Source organism: Gadus macrocephalus, chromosome 1, assembly GCF_031168955.1.
Source record: "Gadus macrocephalus chromosome 1, ASM3116895v1".
Lineage (NCBI taxonomy): Eukaryota > Metazoa > Chordata > Actinopteri > Gadiformes > Gadidae > Gadus > Gadus macrocephalus.
In genome coordinates, this window is record NC_082382.1 from 19,133,292 (window position 1) to 19,154,428 (window position 21,137).

The 21,137-nt window shown below is 40.8% G+C and overlaps 3 protein-coding genes across 6 annotated transcripts; 1 reads left to right on the plus strand and 2 right to left on the minus strand.

Annotated features, from left to right (window-relative positions):
- Nucleotides 1-1,938: 1,938 nt before the first annotated feature.
- On the minus strand, nucleotides 1,939-18,408 carry ppih (peptidylprolyl isomerase H (cyclophilin H)). The gene is made up of 9 exons (XM_060051453.1): nucleotides 18,217-18,408; nucleotides 11,672-11,736; nucleotides 11,283-11,306; nucleotides 10,645-10,689; nucleotides 8,940-8,982; nucleotides 3,121-3,213; nucleotides 2,705-2,792; nucleotides 2,566-2,606; nucleotides 1,939-2,237 (listed from the first exon to the last, which is right to left on the minus strand). Exons 1-9 carry the CDS (start codon nucleotides 18,289-18,291, stop codon nucleotides 2,169-2,171), a joined length of 543 nt encoding a protein of 180 aa, XP_059907436.1. The 5' UTR covers nucleotides 18,292-18,408; the 3' UTR covers nucleotides 1,939-2,168.
- On the plus strand, nucleotides 7,848-17,512 carry si:dkeyp-100a1.6 (probable G-protein coupled receptor 160). 4 transcript variants are annotated; one of them, XR_009525588.1, is made up of 3 exons: nucleotides 7,848-8,000; nucleotides 15,727-17,166; nucleotides 17,208-17,512. XR_009525588.1 is itself a non-coding variant. In XM_060051334.1 (2 exons), the coding sequence occupies exons 1-2, from the start codon at nucleotides 7,884-7,886 to the stop codon at nucleotides 16,837-16,839; spliced, it is 1,230 nt and encodes a 409-aa protein (XP_059907317.1). In that variant the 5' UTR covers nucleotides 7,848-7,883; the 3' UTR covers nucleotides 16,840-17,512. The 4 variants fall into 4 exon arrangements, 3 of the variants coding, with proteins under 3 accessions (XP_059907317.1, XP_059907340.1, XP_059907331.1); XM_060051334.1 differs by having other exon boundaries at nucleotides 15,727-17,512; XM_060051357.1 differs by lacking the exon at nucleotides 7,848-8,000 and adding an exon at nucleotides 12,359-12,490 and having other exon boundaries at nucleotides 15,727-17,512.
- A 328-nt stretch (nucleotides 18,409-18,736) lies between the features above and the next one.
- On the minus strand, nucleotides 18,737-20,977 carry taf10 (TAF10 RNA polymerase II, TATA box binding protein (TBP)-associated factor). The gene is made up of 5 exons (XM_060051440.1): nucleotides 20,841-20,977; nucleotides 20,417-20,574; nucleotides 19,709-19,773; nucleotides 19,299-19,413; nucleotides 18,737-19,068 (listed from the first exon to the last, which is right to left on the minus strand). Exons 1-5 carry the CDS (start codon nucleotides 20,965-20,967, stop codon nucleotides 18,979-18,981), a joined length of 555 nt encoding a protein of 184 aa, XP_059907423.1. The 5' UTR covers nucleotides 20,968-20,977; the 3' UTR covers nucleotides 18,737-18,978.
- Between the last annotated feature and the right edge of the window lie 160 nt (nucleotides 20,978-21,137).

The window sequence follows — 21,137 nt, forward strand, 5'->3', positions numbered from 1 at the left end:
CCCATCCTTGATGTGGATTGGTACGCAACGGTTCACCGGTCCGGTACCGTTTCTACTGTAATTTCGAAGATACTTGTGATCAACTATGGGTGTGTTCATATTTGTTTCTCAGTGATTCATGACCACTGGCTATGTCTATGTGGCACAAATTTATTTCAGTGTGCATTGCGATTTCGGGGAAATGAGAGCACCAAAACAGGCATCACCAGTCTTTCAGGCTCTGGGTGTGTTCATATTTGTTTCTCAGTGATTCATGACCACTGGCTATGTGGCACAAATTTATTTCAGTGTGCATTGCGATTTCGGGGAAATGAGAGCACCAAAACAGGCATCACCAGTCTTTCAGGCTCTGTACTTGAGTCATACGTATAGGGTCCAATAAAAATAAATAAAGTGTTTGTGCGTGTGTGTGTGTGTGTGTGTGTGTGTGTGTGTGTGTGTGTGTGTGTGTGTGTGTGTGCGCGCGCGCGTGCATGCATATATATATATATATATATATATATATATATATATATATATATATATATATCATGAATCAAGTTTTTGAGGATTTGAATGAATTGCATTATAATAATTATAATGATAAATTATATCCATAAATATTGAATTCTGCACTGAACCCACACGTTTGTTTTGAATCCTGTAGTAATTTGAATATCAAATAACACTATTGTGTGAATGAATACATCAATAGGCCTACAGATTTTTGATTGAGGGTTGAGTAACCAACAAGGCCTTTGGGTTTCTAATCAATACAAATCTAATTGCTTTTAAGTCACTCCACTAGGGCAGGCCACTTCATCTAGCGGAGACGGTTTCATTTGTCATGTTAATTATATCTTTGTTTAAAAAAAAAATAATAAATCAAAAAAAAAAAAAATCAACACAAACCCTTCGGTTACAATTCACATAGAATCCTATTGAATTGATTACATATATCAAAGACATACTGAGTAAACCACGCCTTTAAAGTCATAATTTACACACAGCCCAGGTGACGAAAGGTGGTTTGTGTTTCGTGAGCGAGCGGAGGGGAGAGTGTATGGAGCAGCAGAGGGTGAGAGCCAGGGGTACCCTTGGGTAATGCAGCCACTACACTTGGCCTCTAAATTGTGAGACTCAAATTCCAATAACATAGAGCAGACAGAGCAAGCCAAGCCCTACATATTGTTATGCTAATGCCCTGCTGGCACTGTTGGATGTGTGGAAGCTCAATGCTAATGGCGGAGCAGCCCTAACTCTTGCACAATGCCTAGCTTTAGCATTGACCCCACTACAGCTACTCATGAATCCCACCCCCACCATGAATTAAGAAAAAAAAAAAAGCACCCTTCCGTCCTCTGCATGAGAACAGTGGGTGACTGTGAAAGGATTCTTTTGTACCGGAGGAACAGGGTCCATGGCGACGGAGTGCGGGGGAGGGGTGGCTAGGGTCTTCGCACCGGTGCTGGGACAAGTGGCAACCATAAATTGAGCTGAGGAGCGGTTTGGCGTTCAGAGTGTTCCTGAGGCGCCGGTTTGCCCCACTGCTGACTCTCGGGAGTTTGAGGGTGCCTAGCTCTGGTACGACTGACTCCAAGCCTCCAACATGCGCACAATATGCTCCGCAATGGGTGTCTTCCAATCAGATCCAATCAATATATCACTGGACGATAGCAAGGGTAAAACAATGGGCAAGAGCGATGTTTTGTAATAAGTAAGTTAACTCTCAATGCATTTTAAGTCTTTTTTTTTTTATTGTAACCACCTATATAATATTTACCTGAAGACAAAATCAGTTTTTTGAAGACAGGAAAATACACGAAATAAAAAGGCAAATATAATTGAAAACAAGGTAATTAAGGGGGATTATTCCACCTAAGATTATAGTATGCAAGACGCAGCGACATACATGATAATGTTGTGATAGTCACTTCAAGAAATAAATCCAACAAGAAGTTTATAAAAATGTGGAATCACTTTATTATCACAATTTAGGTTCTACACAGGAGTTACAAAAATAATTTCCCATGTTAGGCCAGCAACAAAATAGACATGGACAAAGCAAATCGGTACACATCAATTTTGATTATTTCAGATGGAAAAAATCAAACAATACAAAATCAATCACTTGTGGAAAATGTATGCCAAGAAAAAAAGGCTTGGCATGGTTCCGTCGACGGGAATGATTACATCTCCCCACACTGCGCTACGAGGATGGGCAGTTTGGGTTTGTTGTTGGGTCCCGTGGGAACGTTCTGAGGGGCATCAAGGATTTATAGGAAGAGTTATTGCAGGTTCAACACTTCCACAAGTTTACTGGTCGATCAACACAACCGGAATACATTGTTTGAATTCAATTTAGCATGATACCACCAACATCCTTTGTATGATTCAGAAAAAGGAAAGAAAATTTAGTTGCTTATATACATTTCTTTGCCACGGCCTTCAAGATGTTTCATATGTTTGACTGATCATCACGAAAGGCTTTATTGAAGAAAATTATTTTTCATCAATATAAACCTTTTGTTTCAGATGTTTAATCCTCATGAAATTAAACATGAAAAATGTATAGCCTCTTTTTACCTCAATCTTCCTCATGACGAGTAAGCCATCGACTACTTTGCCTAAAAGAGTAAAGTAGTAAAGTAAAAAAACAACACTTTCAATATTGACACAGACAATACATTTATGATATAATATTGAAGCCCAATTTCGTACTCACCAAAAACCACGTGCTTTCCATCTAGCCAGTCACATTTGGTACACGTGATAAAAAACTGACAGCCATTTGTTCCGGGACCGCTGTTCGCCTGCAGAAATGGGAAAAAAAATCAAGTCCCCCCTATGACAACTGCACACAAGAACTGAGCACTGTGGGTGTGTTCCAATAGTCATTCTATTGTATTGCGAATCATGGCTCCAACTGCTTCCTGATTTTCAGATGTTCTCAATTGCCCATTGCCCACTGAGGGTATATATATATATTTCTGAGAGAAATAGGACAATTTGGGAAGCCCTCCTCATCTGCCTATACCAGCAGCTGGTATAGGCAGATGAGGAAGTGAAGACCAATGAAGAAAATAATTCCATACAGAGGGAACATCCGTGTTATCCAGGGTTAATGTTCCCATTACTCACCATGGACAGGAGACCTGGGGAAGACTGCTTCACTTTGAAGTTTTCATCCGCAAACGGACCCCTGTAGATGCTGCACACGCCAGTGCCATCCCCCTATAAAAAGAGAAAGACCAGAGGAACAGGGTCAGGGTTGCTGGGGAATCTGAAAGGGAAGCAAGCATCTAGGCATCTCCAAGAGCAAGACAAATTTACCTTCAGAAAATTCATCCATGTGTATGGACTTGATCTGTGCCATATCCTGTCATATCGTTTTTTCTCCTTACATTGTAATTTTTTCAAACGAAACTCTCCGTAAAGACGGAGTCAAGCGAAACCGAGTAGATCTGTAGAAACGCTGTAGTACACATTCTTTTACGGTTTACGGTTTCGGTCAGCGGATTCGCCGGCTTCGTGTGGACGGAAGGCCGAACCGTACAAGACCTTTGCGGTTTCGCCATGAAATCGGCTTCGTGTGGACGGGGCCTTAATTGTATAATTGAGGCCCCGTCAACACGAACCCGAAACGGGCAAAACCGTTTACGGTTTCGATCTATCCGGTTTCGGAGTATCTTCGTAAAGACGAAGTCAAGCGAAACCGAGTAGATCTGTAGAAACGCTGTAGTACACATTCCAGGCCCATAAGAGGTGCTGCTTCTGCTACAGAAATCCAGAAGAAAAAGAAATAAGAAGAGGAGGCGAGCATGCGCATAAAGGGTGAGACTCCGCGGGCTCAACAGTCATTGGCTAGAGGGTCGAGGGGTGGGGCGATGACGTCACGGTTTACGGTTTCAGTCGGTTTCAGGCGTCCACACGAATCCAAAACGAAACCGGGTAGATTTGAAACCACCTCCGAGGGTGGTTTCAGAAGTTTACGGTTTCGGTCAGCGGATTCGCCGGCTTCGTGTTGACGGAAGGCCGAACCGTACAAGACCTTTGCGGTTTCGCCATGAATTCGGCTTTGTGTGGACGGGGCCTGAGTGTCAAGGGTGCACTCACACTAGGCCATCTGGCCGTGGCCGTTGGCCGTTTTCATACCTAACCGTGCTCAACTGGCCCCGTTGTTCTTACATACGTCACCACGTCGTAACACGTCATCACCAAGCGTCCGCTGCATGGACCATAATAAAGTCATTGATTCGCGGATTCTCCCAAATACATCGGAATTCTTGTGGGTCTTCTCCAACTGTGCATGAATAGCATCGGCTGCCCAAATGGCTAACAGACACTCGACTTCTCTATGGGACCAACGTGAACCAACAGTTGAACCGCTTGACGCCATTTTTACCGTTTAAAGGGAAAGAAAGCTCGTCGCCTTTATTATGTCCATGGTCGTCGCATGGACTATACGTCATCCAGCTCAGGTTGCGTAGCCGTGCGTGTGCGCGTGTCGGCTCATTAGCATCGGTACCGTGGCGGCCCGTACCGTAGCAGCACACCTCTCCCAAGTGGCCAAGTTGGCCTGGCCTGGCCAGACTTGAGATTTGAGCACGGTTAGTTGTGGAAGAAAGGTAACTCTCTGCGTAGACTGCTCAGCCACCAGGAGCTGATAATATTATTGAGCCAGCGGAGCATCACAGGTAGCCTTAAAGCCGAATCACAGCGGCGAAAGTAGTGCCGAATTATCTCTGTGTTTGTAAACCAACTACAATCTTATGGTGTTGTTACTGGCCATAATTTTGAATAAGCAACCTTATGGAAAAATATTGGAAGTAGTTTGGAAGTCATTAAAAGTCTATTCCCCTCACATCATCAGGAGCTGTTCTACTGTCACTATTCTAGTCAATGAAGGCTGATGGAAAGCAAATGCCAACCCAGCGAACTCCCCAACTGGGCGCAAGATGATGATTTGGTAACTTTGTAACTCTGCGTATCCCTTTAAGCCAAATTAGAGAGCCCATTAACATGAATGAGCCGACATTTCGACTTTGTTTAAAAACAAAATCAACCTTTGGTGGCAACCAAATGTGGTAATACAAATAACCTGAAAGCTCATTTGAATCATTGCCATCTCATCAATCCCGTTTTCCATCCGGAAAACAAAGCTGCAGTTTGGGATGGATGAATATGTAAACGTGACAGCATGAAATGCGCGCTGACAGATACTGGGCTGTACAGCAAGTTACTAGAGTAACTTGCTAAAGCCAGGACATATAGCTAGGGATGCACCGATTTATCGGACAAACATCGTTAACGGCCGATATTCGCGTTGTGGACTGCCATCGGCCTATCGGGAAATACGATGACATTCACCAATGGCAGTGGCCGATGTTAATCTGTTGTGTCATCTAAATTCTGCAATGGCTAAATGTTGTGTTGGCTATTTGCAGTCTGACTTGCAGTTTCGGAGAAGATGCAACAGGTGGTAGGCTACTAATAATACCACCCATAACAGCCGCTGGCTGGACACGCCTCTGGCATGATGACGTCATAAAAAGTAAAAGTGAAAGAAAATGTCGGTCGTGTGGGAGTATTTCACTATCTCGGAGAAAGATCAGCGATATGCAGTTTGTTTTTTTGTTGGGCTATGCAAGTACTGAACTATTCTCATTGAGTAGGCAGTTGTATAGTAGACAACAACTAGAATAGTCGAATAGTCAGTCACGTAGAAAATCTAATAATAAATGTGACTATCGTTATTTATTACACAGCTCTTCTCAATGCTGTTGAACGCTCCGTTCACTTGCTTGGGCCTTCACAACCTCCGGTGCTACATAATTTTTTGATAAATCACCGTTGCTAAGCATATAATGAACGCTGTCAAGGAAAGTGGTTTTATTTTTTTCAGTTGTATCACTCCGCAAGTAGTTCGTTCAACCCCAGCGTCCTTTGGTCAACTATTTCTCAGCAGATCAACACTTCGAATGCTGGTAACAAATAAATTGTAAAAGAGACACACCGTGTGAAGATATTTTTTTGGCCATAGTTTCCATATGCTAAAGACGTGTCTAGTTCACCGTCATGCAGGCTGTGTTCAGTAAAAACAATAGTGCTCTGTTTTCGGCACATGTAGGCCTATCTGCCTAAGCCCAAGTTGAAATAATTTTGAAGTTGAATGTTGATGGAGCAGTTGTTGAAATAAACAGATTGATTTCATACAAATCATGAAAGCCTCCCCCTGTGTCATTGTGTGTGTGTTTAGACGAGGTGCGTTTCTGCGTGCGTGCGTTGGGGGGGGTAGGGTTTATTTCCCTGGCACAAAAGGGGGAATAAATAACAACAAAAACAAAGAAACATCGGTATCGGCAATCGCCCAAATTGTTATTTTAAACATCGTTATCGGCCCAGAATTTCACAATCGGTGCATCCCTACATATAGCCAAAGAAATGCCGGAAAAACTAGCCTCTGAAAATATGCTGCTAACCGTAGACAAGAAGTATCAATTACCAAAGCAAACTTATATCTCCCAAACTTGATTCCCAGCCTTGTACAACTAAGTGAAAGATGACATTCTGAAGGGATAAAATATCCTCTTACTCTTCCACTAGACATATGTGGTCAAGCTCAAATAGGTAAACATATACATGCACACCATATGTTCAATAACTGACTGGACTCTGTATTCAATGTGTTCAAAAGAGTCCAGATCCATACCCCATAACTACACTGCTAAGATTACTTGCCGAAGCACTCGAAGTCTCCTTAATCACGATTAGTTCAAAATGGCCTGTATAGACAATGGTGCATGTATTGAGGATGCACTACAAAATCTTGGCCGGCCAAGGATTAGTTGCCTTGACCACAACCTCCATTTGGTTGTTTCACATGGTTTGGACAGTGACAAGGATTGGGGCAACCCCTTCAACCTGAACCGGCTAAAGGAGAGAGACCTTAGGGAAGCACAGACTGAAGCCAATCTCACCAAACACAGTCTAGTGCTGGTGAGTAATTGATATTGGAGCTCATATGCTACACAGAATACCTCAGTTAATTTAAAGATCGTTGAAAGAGTTTTAATTTTTAATTTAAAACTTTGGGGCCTGTAATGTAAATATCTTTGTGAGCGTGTATGTATGTATATGTATATTTGTTGATTGGTTAACCATTACATTATTATATTACTATGTACAATTAACCTAAAATAAATAATGGAAATGTATAAAGTAGCATTAGATGAATTATGTTGTTATATAGACTAAAGAAATAACAAATAGTCTCTTTCCCATAGGTTGTAGCCAAACAATGGGAAACAAAACAGAAATTGATAGAGAGGGTGACGGAGCTACTCCCAGCCATAAGACGTCTCATGGTGGACGATTGACAACATGGCCACCTAAACCCAACCTGGAAGGATGGTTCTGCAGAGAGACGCAGAGGGAGGGACGCAGAGGTCTTATCAAAGCTACAAGGCATGAAAGAGGAAGGAAGTGGATACAGGGCCAAAGGAGAGTTGTGGTAAAGCCACCGGGGGAAATTATGGATCTGAACTTCCAGTACCCAGGAAAAGGCAAGGAAACAACAAGGTAAACCTGAACAGTGTTCTCTGCTCGGAAACTGAACACCATAATAAACCTGTTGGTGTTCACGCCTTGGAATCATGACATTTGATAAACAGATTTGCCAGCAGATATGACCTGTTGATGCATCTGTACTTTTGATCTCATGGTCACCTGGCTGTGGTTTTAAGGTGGGTTTTGTGTTTTTGAGCAAATGTTAGCTTATTAAAACTTAGTCTATAGCATATCTATGTGCTAATGTTCAAAAGGCATAATGCCTAAATGCATTGTTTATATTTATTTTTTTAAATAGACTTTACATGTTATATTTTCAGAAATTAAGTTGAATTATGTGGCCACAAGGGTGCGCTGTTGTCCCTTTCAGTTCAGCTGCTAATGGATACTATATCTATGTGTGCTTCTATCCCATCAAGGACACTTTCACCACACTTTACAGAGAGAAGAAGGTAAGTGAAGAACCTCTAAATGGAAAACCTTTGTGTTGTGGCCAGATATTATTTCAAAGAAGGAGACCTAAACTGACTTTGACATGTCAAACATTTTACTTCGTTACTTCTAATTGTTCTTTATACTTATATCTTAAACTTAAACATTTTGACATACTAATTAGAATGTCTAATAATTAAAAGTGAATTGCTCTTGCATTAGTATACCATTGTATTCTAAGTTTATCAGTGGCATAAAGTGACAAGAATATCATTTCACACAATTATTTCTGTGACAACATAGCGTCCAACAAAAGTAGTTATGACACAGGCCTACATAAAGGTAATAAAATGAAAGTATATTTGTATTTGTTGATATGGGCAGTTGTTTCAAGTCTCTCTTATGACAATATTGTTGTATGTAAAATATGATATTTTATATAAAGTACCATAGTTATATTAGTAGCAGAAAGCCTGGAACTATAATGGATCCACAGTTCTTTATCAAAAAGAGAACAGAAAAAAGTATACCCACGTACTCACGCCTTTATATGTTTTCCAGGTGTTTTAAGCTTAGGAGTAGATAAAAAAACCGACACTTGCCCTGTGACTGCTCAATTATTAACGGCATGCTCCATGGAACTAGTAGTAATCATACCGACAAAGATATCTTGTACTTTGACCTTGGTAAATCATGAATTTCTCATACTAGTTTACAAGTCTTTGTATTAAGATGCATCGATAAGCGTGCATTTGCGTAATACAAATGCTCCAAAGCCGTAAAAAGGTGAAAACTGTCCTTCAGGGAAATTAATGGTTCATTTTACAATTGGAAACAAAGACTCTCTTCCGCTCCGCCCACTTTGCAACTCTATACGACCCATTTAAGAGTAGAAGAAGGCTGATTTGTCTCTAAAAACACCACATAAATGGATCAAAGGAGAAGCACTATATACTCACGTTCACAAAGTCGCCTCCCTGGATCATGAAGTCCTTTATAACCCTATGGGTAGCAAATGAAGATAGGTTGAGCCCCCATTATGAAACAGAGGCACAGCAAAGGAAAGCAGAATTCGAACATGATGTCCTGCTTGTTTATTTAGGAGGGTTGGCTCTAATTCAGTGGTTCCCAACCTCTTTTCTCCAGGGCCCCCCTAATTCACTTCTGATGGAATACGCCCCCCCCCCCCCCTCCCATAACCATACATTTCTATTTTTTGTGCCTTTATTTAATAAATGTGTTATTTTCCTTGGCTTACAGTGCATGGTATTAATAGGCCTACATTCATCAATGTGAACCTTGGGCTTGCATACCCACAGCCAGGGCTTTAATGTCAGGTGTAATATGAATGACAGCCAGTCTAAAGTCGTTCTGCACCTCCAGTCTGTTGCACACTTTTGTTTTGATGGCGACAAGTGCGCTGAATGGCAATAATGCATTTGCGAATTGATGGGACTGACCTGTCGCTAAGCTCCGCCCTTAAGCCCAGTTCAGACCAAAGATTCGCCTCGCAACGACTTGCGACTCCTTGCTTCTAAAAACTGGGCAGTTCACACTGCTGCACCGGGAGGCGACATCAGGTGGTTTCCCTAGCAACTATGAACGCTCTGGCACAGCTGAGAGCCGCAACAGCATCACGCTAAAACGTAGCCTAACTTTGCGGTTAGGTTGCTTGTGCTAGCACCCCAATTTACCCTCCCGGACCCTACGCAAATTGGCGGTTTATTGGGTTTCATTCTGAAGTAAATGCGTCGGCCCTGCGGTTCGGGGGGGGGCTTGGGTAGAGGTGTTGATGCTGCGCTGTCCCCAGGTTGGGAACCACTGCTCGAATTGAATGCATGGTGAACACTAGGGGGGTGCACGGGTACACGTGTAACAGGTTAGTAAATCATAACCGTTTAGGAAAAAGAAGTAAAAGAAAACCGTAAAAAAAATAAAATAATCGCGACGGTCCATACTTTCAACATAAAGTTTACATATTTATAATTCGAAAGTCGTCCCAGCCTTTATACCACAGATACTTTAGGGTCTATAGCATATAACCGCCTTTTCTGATTACAGTTTAATGTAACAGTAAGCTGACAAAATCCTACACCGCAACTGCAAATTAACCGCACGGAGATAACCATGGCAACCGGACACACAAATTTTCTTTTTGCGATCCTTCTGCTCGCCCATCCGCCGTGTTGATAAACAAATAATCCCCCTATAGCGCGACTGCGGTTTACCTTAAAAAAAATAATAAAAATCATTCATTAATAAAAAAAAAACCTGGTGTAGACGAAAAAAAAGGGGTTGGGTAACCATTTACAATTTTTTGTAAACGGTTACCCGTTTACAAAAAACGGGTTGATAAACAAATAATCCCCCTATAGCGCGACTAAAAAAACCGGTGTAGACGAAAAAAAAGGGGTTGGGTAACCGTTTACAATTTTTTGTAAACGGTTACCCGTTTACAAAAAACGGGTTGATAAACAAATAATCCCCCTATAGCGCGACTAAAAAAACCGGTGTAGACGAAAAAAAAGGGGTTGGGTAACCGTTTACAATTTTTTGTAACCGTTCACACCCCTAGTGAACACCAACATACTTACATTTGTACATTCAGTTACTAATTATCATTGAAATAATTAAAGGGTCTGCCCAACAAAATGAATACTGTACCGGTGGAATGTGCAGCCTTTGTAGCCGATAGGGACTCCATCTTTTCTGTAACAAAAAAAAGATACAACCAAGAAAGGTTCAACACACATCCTGTGATAATATGGAAAATGTTATTTACACCTGAGCCAGCAGTCATTGCCTGACATAACTGCCAAAATGACTGCCAAATTCAAGCGGAATGGCTGTGGGAATGAAATGAACATAATATCTTTCAGTGGACAAAATCGGTTTGTCTGGGTTATTAAGTTCAACTGCCACGCCTTGCCCTGATCCACCAGACACCTGTTACTGTTGAGCAGGTACACAGTGCAACAGTTAAACCTTTGTGAGGATGTATTCAAAGTAGCCTGCATGCGTTTCTTATGGATAGTATTTCTTATCAGCAGTTCCTTTTCAGAGCCCTCTGCTGCTGGTGTGTTTAGGTATACGAGGTAGTGCAAGGCAAACACAAAGTGCAAAGAAAATGTTAAATCAACATTGTCACTGCTAGCATGTGTAGTTTAATTGTTAACATCGTAAACTAGGCCATAAGTAAAGGGTTGCGTTAAATCTAATATGTAGCCTGTTTACAATCAGAACCTTTCAACATCTGAGGACAAGATGTGGTGCCATATTTTATATACGAGAGCTCAGCTCACCTGAATTCGCCTGTGCAAAACTGCCTGCAACGGATACAAGAATTATTAGTTACAATGCAATACCAAACAACGTTTAGGTCTTGGAAAATTGCCCAGTTTCTCTGCATGAAAGCAGATCAAATAAGCCGCCGAAAAATTCAAATTTGGAAGCATTCAGCACAACGCCCCAAGCCAGTGCACTGTTAGCCATTTGGGCTGTTAGCATTGCTCTGTGCAAGCTCCATACTGGTTGATCAACGAAAAAAAATGTCTGTGCTTATTTGATCTGTTTTCATGGAGAAAAAAACCCTGGGTTCAGTTTTCACACTTGGAGTGTAACAAAAAAAATCAGGGGTTATTTTAAGACACCTTCAGGTTCAGAACCTATCCTGTACATTTTGTACAACTACCTGAAGTTCTCTGCAGTCTTGGGAACGATATCAGCAAACAGTTCGATCTTCACTCTGCCCACGTCCTGAAACAAAAAAAATTGCATCATGATGATCGTTGTTTGTAAGGTTATCAGGTTGACATATTTTCAAGACAATGCACAATGCTATCTTGCCCAAGACATGTCTTTAGTTACAGCACACAAAAGGAAAGTGTGTCCGTAGGCTAGGGCTGGGCGATTAATCAAATTTTGATCTCGATTTCAGCGTCAAACTATCACAAAACTGATCTAATCGAGTTTCGATTACTTATTTTTTTATGTTTAATAGAAAGTGCAGGGTGGATACATATCTGTCCATTATTTTAGACTTGACCATTTGTGTATTTATTTAAGGCAAGATTTTAAAGTACTCAGTTACTTGTGTTTTTTGGGAGAGACATGCTGAATAAATACATCATGTTTGCAAACTCAAAATGATCGTTTGAATAATCGTGATTTCATTATTGACCAAAATAATCCTGATTATGATTTTTTCCATAATCGAGCAGCCCTACCGTAGGCCCTATACAGTACTGAGAACGTTAACAGGAAAAACAGGATGAGTGTGCTGGTGCCAGCCTGTCAGGACACTGTGTGTGTGTGTGTGTGTGTGTGTGTGTGTGTGTGTGTGTGTGTGTGTGTGTGTGTGTGTGCAATGTACATGTTTACCCTCTGCAAGGCTGAAACATCCCCACTGTGAAGCCCAGTGGAAGAAGCATTGCCCACCGTTTTATTTAGTCTCTAGCCGAAATGGAAATCTAAACATCAAACCATAGGCCCACCATTCGCGTATCAACAGGTATGACAACGTCGCTATTTGTATTCCATTCAATCTTGTTTAATGTCCGTAGCTTTGACCACACCCCCAATTTTAAGTTCAGAATTGATTGTTGGATTGGAATGATCAATCAATGCAAAGATGATGTTATGTCATAAGTAGAGCTGTCAAGCGATTAAAATATTTAATCGTGATTAATCGCATTAATGTCATAGTTAACTCACGATTAATCGCAAATTATTTTTCTATGCTAAATATCCCTTGATTTTTTTGTCCCATAATTCTTCTCATTTTAATTCTCTTATCAACATGGTGAAGTGCATCGGCTTGTCTTGTGCAAATGATTTTTTATTGATAACAACATTGGCATATACTGATCAAAACAGGACGATACAAAAAAAGAGCCTATAGTGCAATTAAACGACTGCTTTGAACAAATGTCATTTGAACATAGCAGTCAGGCTACTGCTTCTTTGTTTTGAGCCAAAAAAAAAAAAAAAAAACGCTTCCAACCGCATGACGCAGGAACCTGCACCTTGGGCAGTCGGGGTGCCTTTTATTTACTGCAAAGGAAGTCTAACTAGAACGCTGCACACAAGGACCACAACACATTAACTACTTTTGTAGCTTGTGAAAACCACTAGCCAAATGTTGACACTTTTTGACGATTGCAAAATATTTGTAGTGATTCATGCAAAGAGTTAGCCTTGCGTTCACAGAGGAGGCATTGAAAGAGCCAAAATAACTGAACAATTTACTCAATTAAATAATTAAAAAATATAAGTCTGAGGCGTTAGGATGCCATCTAACCTCCCATACTGGTCTGTGGTTCATTTGTTTTCATTCTTGAAAAACTGGCTGCTACTCGTTGGTATGCAAAGAGCTGGGCGGTTCTACTAGTGGGCAGCAACCAAAATAACAGGTAGTCCAAGTTGTTTCTCACCGTCCATGAGCCTACATGCAGGTGAGAGCAGAGAGCAGCAAACATTAGCATTGCAAAGCAGGAGAGAGAGGGAGAGCACCATCTGTCTAAGCAGCAACAGAGAACTCAACAGGTAGAGAGAGATCCAGCGGGTCGTACAAAGCTAGAAGTGCACTGCTAACGCTGGGTACACACTGCAGGATAATTAACGTAAGCCAGATTTCCTGCCCATCTCTGGTAAGAAAAGCCCATACTTATTGTTTTACCAATTTTTATTTTTGCAAGGTTATCCTGTGGTTTGGGGTATCAGTGTTTCCCCCAGTAAATGTCTCAGTCAAGGTGGTAAGCAGTCGGTGGTGTTGTTGGCGGTATTTTGGGGGTATTTTGCTCAAAGATGCCAGTACGCATGAATGAAATAAACGACTGTTTATTTCCATATAAATAAACAACAGTAGGTACAAATGTTGTGCAAACATGCAGATTTTTCGGCCCTCGGTGTGAGGGAGGGGTCCGTTAAGTCGATGGATGCGATGTTTAATCATTTAGTCCAAACTACAGTAGGCTACGGGCAAACCTGAAGTCACCGTCGTGACATTTCATATACGTCCCGTCTGTGTGTGTGTGTGTGTGTGTGTGTGTGTGTGTGTGTGTGTGTGTGTGTGTGTGTGAGTGAAAGGGAGGAACTTATTTGAAATCGGCCGTGCGTGCCTGTTTGTTGTTTATTGTTTTTGATTTAACAATATATAGGTTTAGAGAAATCTGGCTTTCAGAACTCAGTGCCTACCCACTCACTGACCTCACCGCACGTCACTGGCGGTAGATTGACAGGTGACTATGATAGACTATGCAACAATATATTCAACCACCAGATGTCCCTGTCTCAATTACACTCAAAAAACTTTATTGGCACGACTAATGTTGTAAACAGTATTACCTGAGTATTACGAATGCCATTTTTATTTTATTTTTTTGTAACTTTTTTATTTTTTTCAATACATTGGTAGTCAAGGCGGGGCCCTAGTCTTGTTAAGGCGGCCGCCTTAACAAGATAGTGCTGGGGGAAACCCTGGGGTATGTTAAGACATTTTTTTAAGAAGGCCTCACCGGTTGGAGATCGCAAATATATATATTTTTCAATAATTACGAACAGATATCCTGTATTGTGGGGGGAACTCGGATAACAGCCGAGGACGCAGGCAATTGATTGTCACAAGGGAAAGACTATGGCCAATTGGGAGCCACACTGACTGGGACTGGGGTGTTGTGGAATGGAATCGGTTATTGTGTGGTGTGCTGAATTGGCATATCAGTTCCTTCCTCTCAATTAAGGATTCACTTATCGAAGTCAGTAAAGCGTGGTACTTCACTGTTGTGGTTGAGTTGAATGGCCAACTATAACTATTCAAATAAATTCTTATTGTGAATTATAGACATGCAAAGTATCCTCAAAAGAAAAGTAAAAAATTACTGTATAAATATTGGAGTGGTAAAAGGGATACAGTACCGAACCTGTTCAGACACTTGCAATTTTAAGTGAATTATGAATGTACAAATCCTACAAGTAGTCTAGGGTTGGGAAAAAGAATAAATTCTTCGATGCATCGCGATTATCTCTAGAACGATGCGCCTCGATGCAGATAAATTAATAAAAAATAATAATAATTTGTTAACCTGCTGCCACATTCAGTTCGCCAGAGGGATAATTTTAAAATTATTTAATTTATCTTCAGTGTGTATTGGCCAATCTGATTTGTCTTGACACGATTGCGATTAAGCCTACGCATAGCATGTACGCAAACTCAGACGCAAGAACTCCTTCTAATTCAAGAGCAGCTTTTTCTTTAATGACATAGGAAAGAAAGATTCGACCGAAAAGAAAACAGAACCCTATTTTTTTACATACTTCCATGTTTTGTCTTAATGCAAGCTGCATTATTGCATTGTTCATAGAAAGTCATATTTGTGACATAAGCTTTTTCTCTAATAAAATATTAGATAAGTTAATTCATCTGTTGATGTCTTTAATGATCCTCACAAAAGTAGGAAGTGATTAGCAAACTCAGAGTAGCAAACCCAGATGTATATATATATTTTTGAAAATCACACATGGAAATGTACAGACATTTTTTTGTGGCATCAAGATGCATCGATAATCGTTTTAGAATCAATCGTTGACCTCATAATTGGAATCAAATCGAATTGTGAGGTGCCAAGAGATTCCCCTAATGTAGTCCCTTTAAAGGTCGCCTTTGGAGAGCTTGGTGAGAAGTAAAACAGCACCAATCCATGCATGATTTCTGTGGTTTTTAACCAACATAATCTTCTTCTCTAACAGTCTACTGAAGCGCCAAAGACCCAGGACACCCAAGGTCTAAAAATGTTGGGTGTCATAGAAGAATGGAGGGAAGACCACAACCACGTGGACAACACATCGCGGTACCTGTTCCTCCTTCTGTTCAAGTTTGGCATGGACACCACCATTCTGTACATCTGCTGGAATAGACTGCACACCTTCTTCCTAAGTTTGTGTGGCCTGTCCATCGTCCTGGCGGATGCGGTCATGTTGTTTGCGTTGACCACGGTGTGGTTCCTCCACCCATTGAAGTCCCCCGTGTCAGTCTGCTTTGTCTTGGCCCACTTTTCTAGTGTCTTCTCCATGCTACCACTGCCGATGCTGGGCCTGGGTCTCTTGGACTACTTATTTCATGACAGGTGTTTGGCTAACCGAAGGCCTGTCATTATGAAGCTAACAAACACAGCAATGGCCTTGCTGGTTTGGCTTGTGGCTGCGGTGTATTCCTATGAAGCGACGAGGAGCAGCCCGAGGGAAATTGAACATTTTGGAGGTTTGAAGGCTCTAGTGTGTGAAGTGCAGGAGAGCGGCACGGTCAATCTCTTTGTTATTAGTCTACTTATAGTGACAATTTGTGCATTGCTGCCACACTACACCAGCATCTCTGCATGGTACAGAAGGGCCAACATGTTGTCTGATCAGAGAGACAAACCACCTCACATCCAGAAGAGTGATCTACTGCGCAATGCCGTCGGCCAGGATGCTCAGGAAGATGCCGCGGGGGAAGTCCAGACGACCCATCAGCCGCCATCTCTCTGCGTCAGCTTTATGCTGGGCTTTGCTTCAGTATGGCTGCCCTACCTCATCATATCTGTGATATTTGTGCTCTTGGGCTTGGGGATTCCAGCGTACATATTAGTCAATCTGCTTTGGATGGAATGCACCAACAGTTTATTAGTGGGTTTTGTGTTCTGGTTGAAGTGTGCAGAGTCAGGACAGTATAATCATCTCCCAGACAATATTTGTATGTGGCGCACATACTTGCATTTGAGCAGGGGAACACCTGTATGTCAGGAGAACTTCAATGCAACCAAATGGAACCCATCAGAAGGCCCTACGAACACAGTCTCCCATCAGATTGACCAAGTGGTGTGAGGTCACCACTAGTCGTACTACATATTCATATCTAAAGTCTGATGGTTGACAAACTCAAATCTAGGTGAACAAGGGCATTTCTGGGGAAATGGGGGGGATTTCACTTTCTTTCACTAAATATTTGTTTTTGACCAACACAAACTATAGTTTGTGGTTTTAAAGTGTAAGAAATTTGTACAAATTATCGTATCAACAGTCTAGACTAGAAGTCACTATATAAAGGCAATTAAAATCCTTTTGAAAGCTTCATCCACTCACAAGAATGAGGTTTCTTTGGTAGAATATCTCTGTAGCAAAACCGGAAAAACGGCGTAACTTAAGGTTACAGTTTTTGGTTCAAGGCTGGGCTCTGTGCCATCTCCCTCAAGAGGTTTGGCTAAAGGGTTTGCATACAACCACCTGATGCCACGTTACAATTTTATTCAAAAAGCTTTATGATATGACTATTGTTTTGAACAGCATTACCGATAGATTATTAATCTATATCTTTTGTACTTGATGGAAGTTGAGTTTTGAACTTTGTTATTGTAATAAAATTTAAGAAACCAAATTGCTCAAATGGTTGGAAAGATCAATGTCTGTTTTGTATACTATCAGTTTCAATTTTATTATCTTATTATTATTGTTGCATAAAAATGAATGAAATAAAGATTGTATTGTATTAAACATTAAATGTTGCCTTTCAAATTAGGTAATTTCTTCAGTTTTCTATGTAGTCTACACATTTCAGAAAAATATACTGATGGTGGGCCCGATCAGCACCATCCAAATCAATAATTTGATTAATGGAAGAGTGAAACGATAACCTGACCATCTTAAGTTGAACCTTTACAACCTTTACTGCTCAATCGTCTACTTATTAAGCATATAGGAATCGGAATAATGAGAATAATAAGGTATGAGTAAACAATGGCTCAAATCCATTCACCCTTACGTTTGCAAATTGTGAATAAAAGCCGGTAATTGATGTGCGCACCTAAAGCAGCACAACGTCCACGTTAAAAGGAAACTACAAAAATAAACTGAAATATAAGGAACACAAACCAACGAAACGTCAAGAATGTCGTACAGAAAAGAAAAAGCAATACATGCATATTAAATGTTGGAAAATACTCAACGTGGGCCAAGTTAGCTATAGTAAGTTAGCTTTCAGCAGGTAAACAGTCCGATTTTACAGCCCTTATCAGATACTAACTTGGGCGTTGCTTTGAATATAGCTTTCAAACTTTAACACTTGCAGGTTTTGCATTTGCCTTGTTCTTAACATAACAGTCTCGGTTAACACAGTAAACACATGATGCTAACGTTAGCTGAACGCAGCGTAGCCAGTCTGAATTTAAACTTTACTTCCTCGTCCTTCCGCCTTGCTCCACTCACCTGTCCTCCGATTGTCACATCAAAGAACACTATAGGGTTGTTTGGGTTCGTTGGTTGGACATTCATTGTTGCCATTATGGAAACCAAGCAATATTTGATTATATTAGACACGTTGCTCTTACATCCATGTGAACAATTTGAAAACAAGACCGTGGTAGATGTTCTACGGTGGCCCGTACTGCCCAAAACACGGGTGGGAAGGAAGGACAAACGCAACTTGCGTTTGTCGCGGTTCCGAAGAACAACTTTACAAAAGTTAAACAAGCACTACAAAAAATAAGTTTCAGGAGTTACAGAATAAAAATGCAAATAATCCCCCAAAAATGTAGAGAGCGTTTAACTAGTGTAAATACACAATTTCAGTATAGTTTCATAGTATGCATTGTGTATTTACAATGGTTCTTAAAAGTTTTGTTTTATGGAAAGATTAGAACAACTAATTCATGGCTGTATTCTGACAAACCCCTCAATTAGTTTTAGTTTCAAAGGCGTGATGTAATAGTAAAGTAATACCCGAATATTTGGTTTAATGGGAGGGCTTTTATTATTTTCGATAAAACATGGTAATTGTACAACTTCTCTCATTGTATGCAAGTATGCTAAACAAAACATATGGAAAACAAAGAGTAAAAGTGTCTGCAAATGCATTACATAGTCTAATAAAGCACCCTGATTAACAAATTGTAATTTGCAAAAGGCCTTTACAAGCAATAGCGGGTCAGAGAGTAAATAAACTAGCAAAAGCAGAAAACTAGGGGCATCTTATGTGAAGTAATAAGGTTTCTTGACGTTAACTCCGTATTCAGTGAGGGCTGGACTTAGGTCCTCCATGGTCAAAGTGTACTTCTTATCCTAGATAATGAAAAACAGACAAAGAAATACCATAATGACAGGGTTAAACACACACACACACACACACACACACACACACACACACACACACACACACACACACACACACACACACACACACACACACACACACACACACACACACACACACACACACACACACACACACACACACACACACACACAATGGAAAAATACAGTTATTTGATGGAAATTCATCTTTGACCAACCTTAGTCTTATTTCTTGAACTTCCGGAAGCAGTGCCCTTCATTTTACAGTATTGAAGGGCATCGTTGGCGATGTCGGATATGAACTTCTGAGATGCTAGGGAAATGAGACGAATTCTAAAAAAAAAAAGAAAAAGGGGATGGTTTTTGGGTACTACTGGTCGTTTTTGCAATTTCTCACATGCTGCTACTGGGTATACCGGGTGCCCGAGAAAAAAATCTGCTTGTTGCAAGTAATATGCTTTAAGAATTGATCTCCCTCTTATTCACATACACTTTTTATTACATATTTTTATGGTAAAATAGATCAAATTGAAATGTCTGGATAATAGCAGCCTTTTAGCTGTGCACAATTTTTGGGCCTCCAACAAGCTGAACACTGTAATGAAGCTGGTTCTTAGGTAATTCTTACATTCTTGGATCAGATGCCTCAAAGCCAGCCCGGTTGAGGTAGTAACCTGTGACCGCATCGGGAATCTAAAAAGAAACAAATCACAAATCCTTATTTCATGGCTGAGTATACATCAAAATCCCATTTATCGTTGGAGAACGGTTCTTTTTAGTTCTCAAAAAGAAATGGTGAACATTTCTGTTTTTGAGCAAAAGTTCATTAAAGGCGAAAAATCAGTGCAAAATACCACAAGTCTGATGCTTCCTGCTTCCACAATGGATGTATTAAATTGGCCGTTCATCCAAGTTTGAGTGTTATGTGGGTTTCGATAACATTTGATAACATCCCTTGCACTGGCTCATACGGAACACAGTGGGTCTGCTTTTTATTTCTTCTAAAACAATTAAGACAGTAACGACTGTTCAAGCCACATTTTTTGCAACTCGGAGACGGAGGTTCTCTTGCTAAAACAGGGGTTTATTAACATTTTATGAACAAAACCGCAGCATTTGGATATAAATACTGTATTACTGTAGACCATTATTATAGGTTCAGACACAAGGGAAGTCTGTAGCACTGATTATTGGGAATAAACACAATAAAGTGTTTGAAGGGGTGTTACAGGGGCAGCTGTTCCTATGCCCTACTTATCCTGGGAGTACAATAGGCAAATATGAATAAACATGTAAGCCCAATTCCATTTGAGGGTACAGATTGGATGTAGTATACCGTGGGAGTGTAGTCTTCCAGTTGCATAAGGAAGTCTGCCAGGGGTGTGGTGGAAAGGGATGGCTTCATATCACCATTGGAAATGCCTCCAGGAACATAGACACCGTTGGATACGGACGTGTCGGATGATGGGGTCACCATGGTAGCCGATGTTGAGGCTGTAATGATTTAAAAAGGCATTATTAAAAAAGTATTCACTGAAAGACAATGAAAGATTAACTTCATAGATGACAAGTGTTCAAACAAGGCATCTGATATAAAGACCCGTTAGCCTGTTAGGCAGAACTCGAATGTTGCATTTACAAATTAGATTAGTCGATTCAATACAATTAAAATAAACGTAGTAAAGTCATGATGCCTCGTTTGGCAACCATAAAGGTTGAATGATTCATTATCACAAGACCCAGCCAGAGAAGCCACATACCATTACTAGCCAGCGACGGGATGCTGGCTGCATGTGCAGTTGGATTACTGTTTGTGATGCAGTTACTTGCGATGGATGCAGTCGTAGAGGAAACTCCAGTGGTGACAGATTGGTTGACGTTGTCCATTCTCTCAAGATCTCTTTAGTATCCAGGTAAAAATAGTTTAGTAATGAAATGTTGTGAAGCCTGGCGGTGTCTCGGCTTGCCTGCTAACGTTACCTAGCCAAGACCGACCACAACTGATGCACACGGTCGTTTCCTCAAGTTATGGTCAAATTGTATATGATGTGCAAACG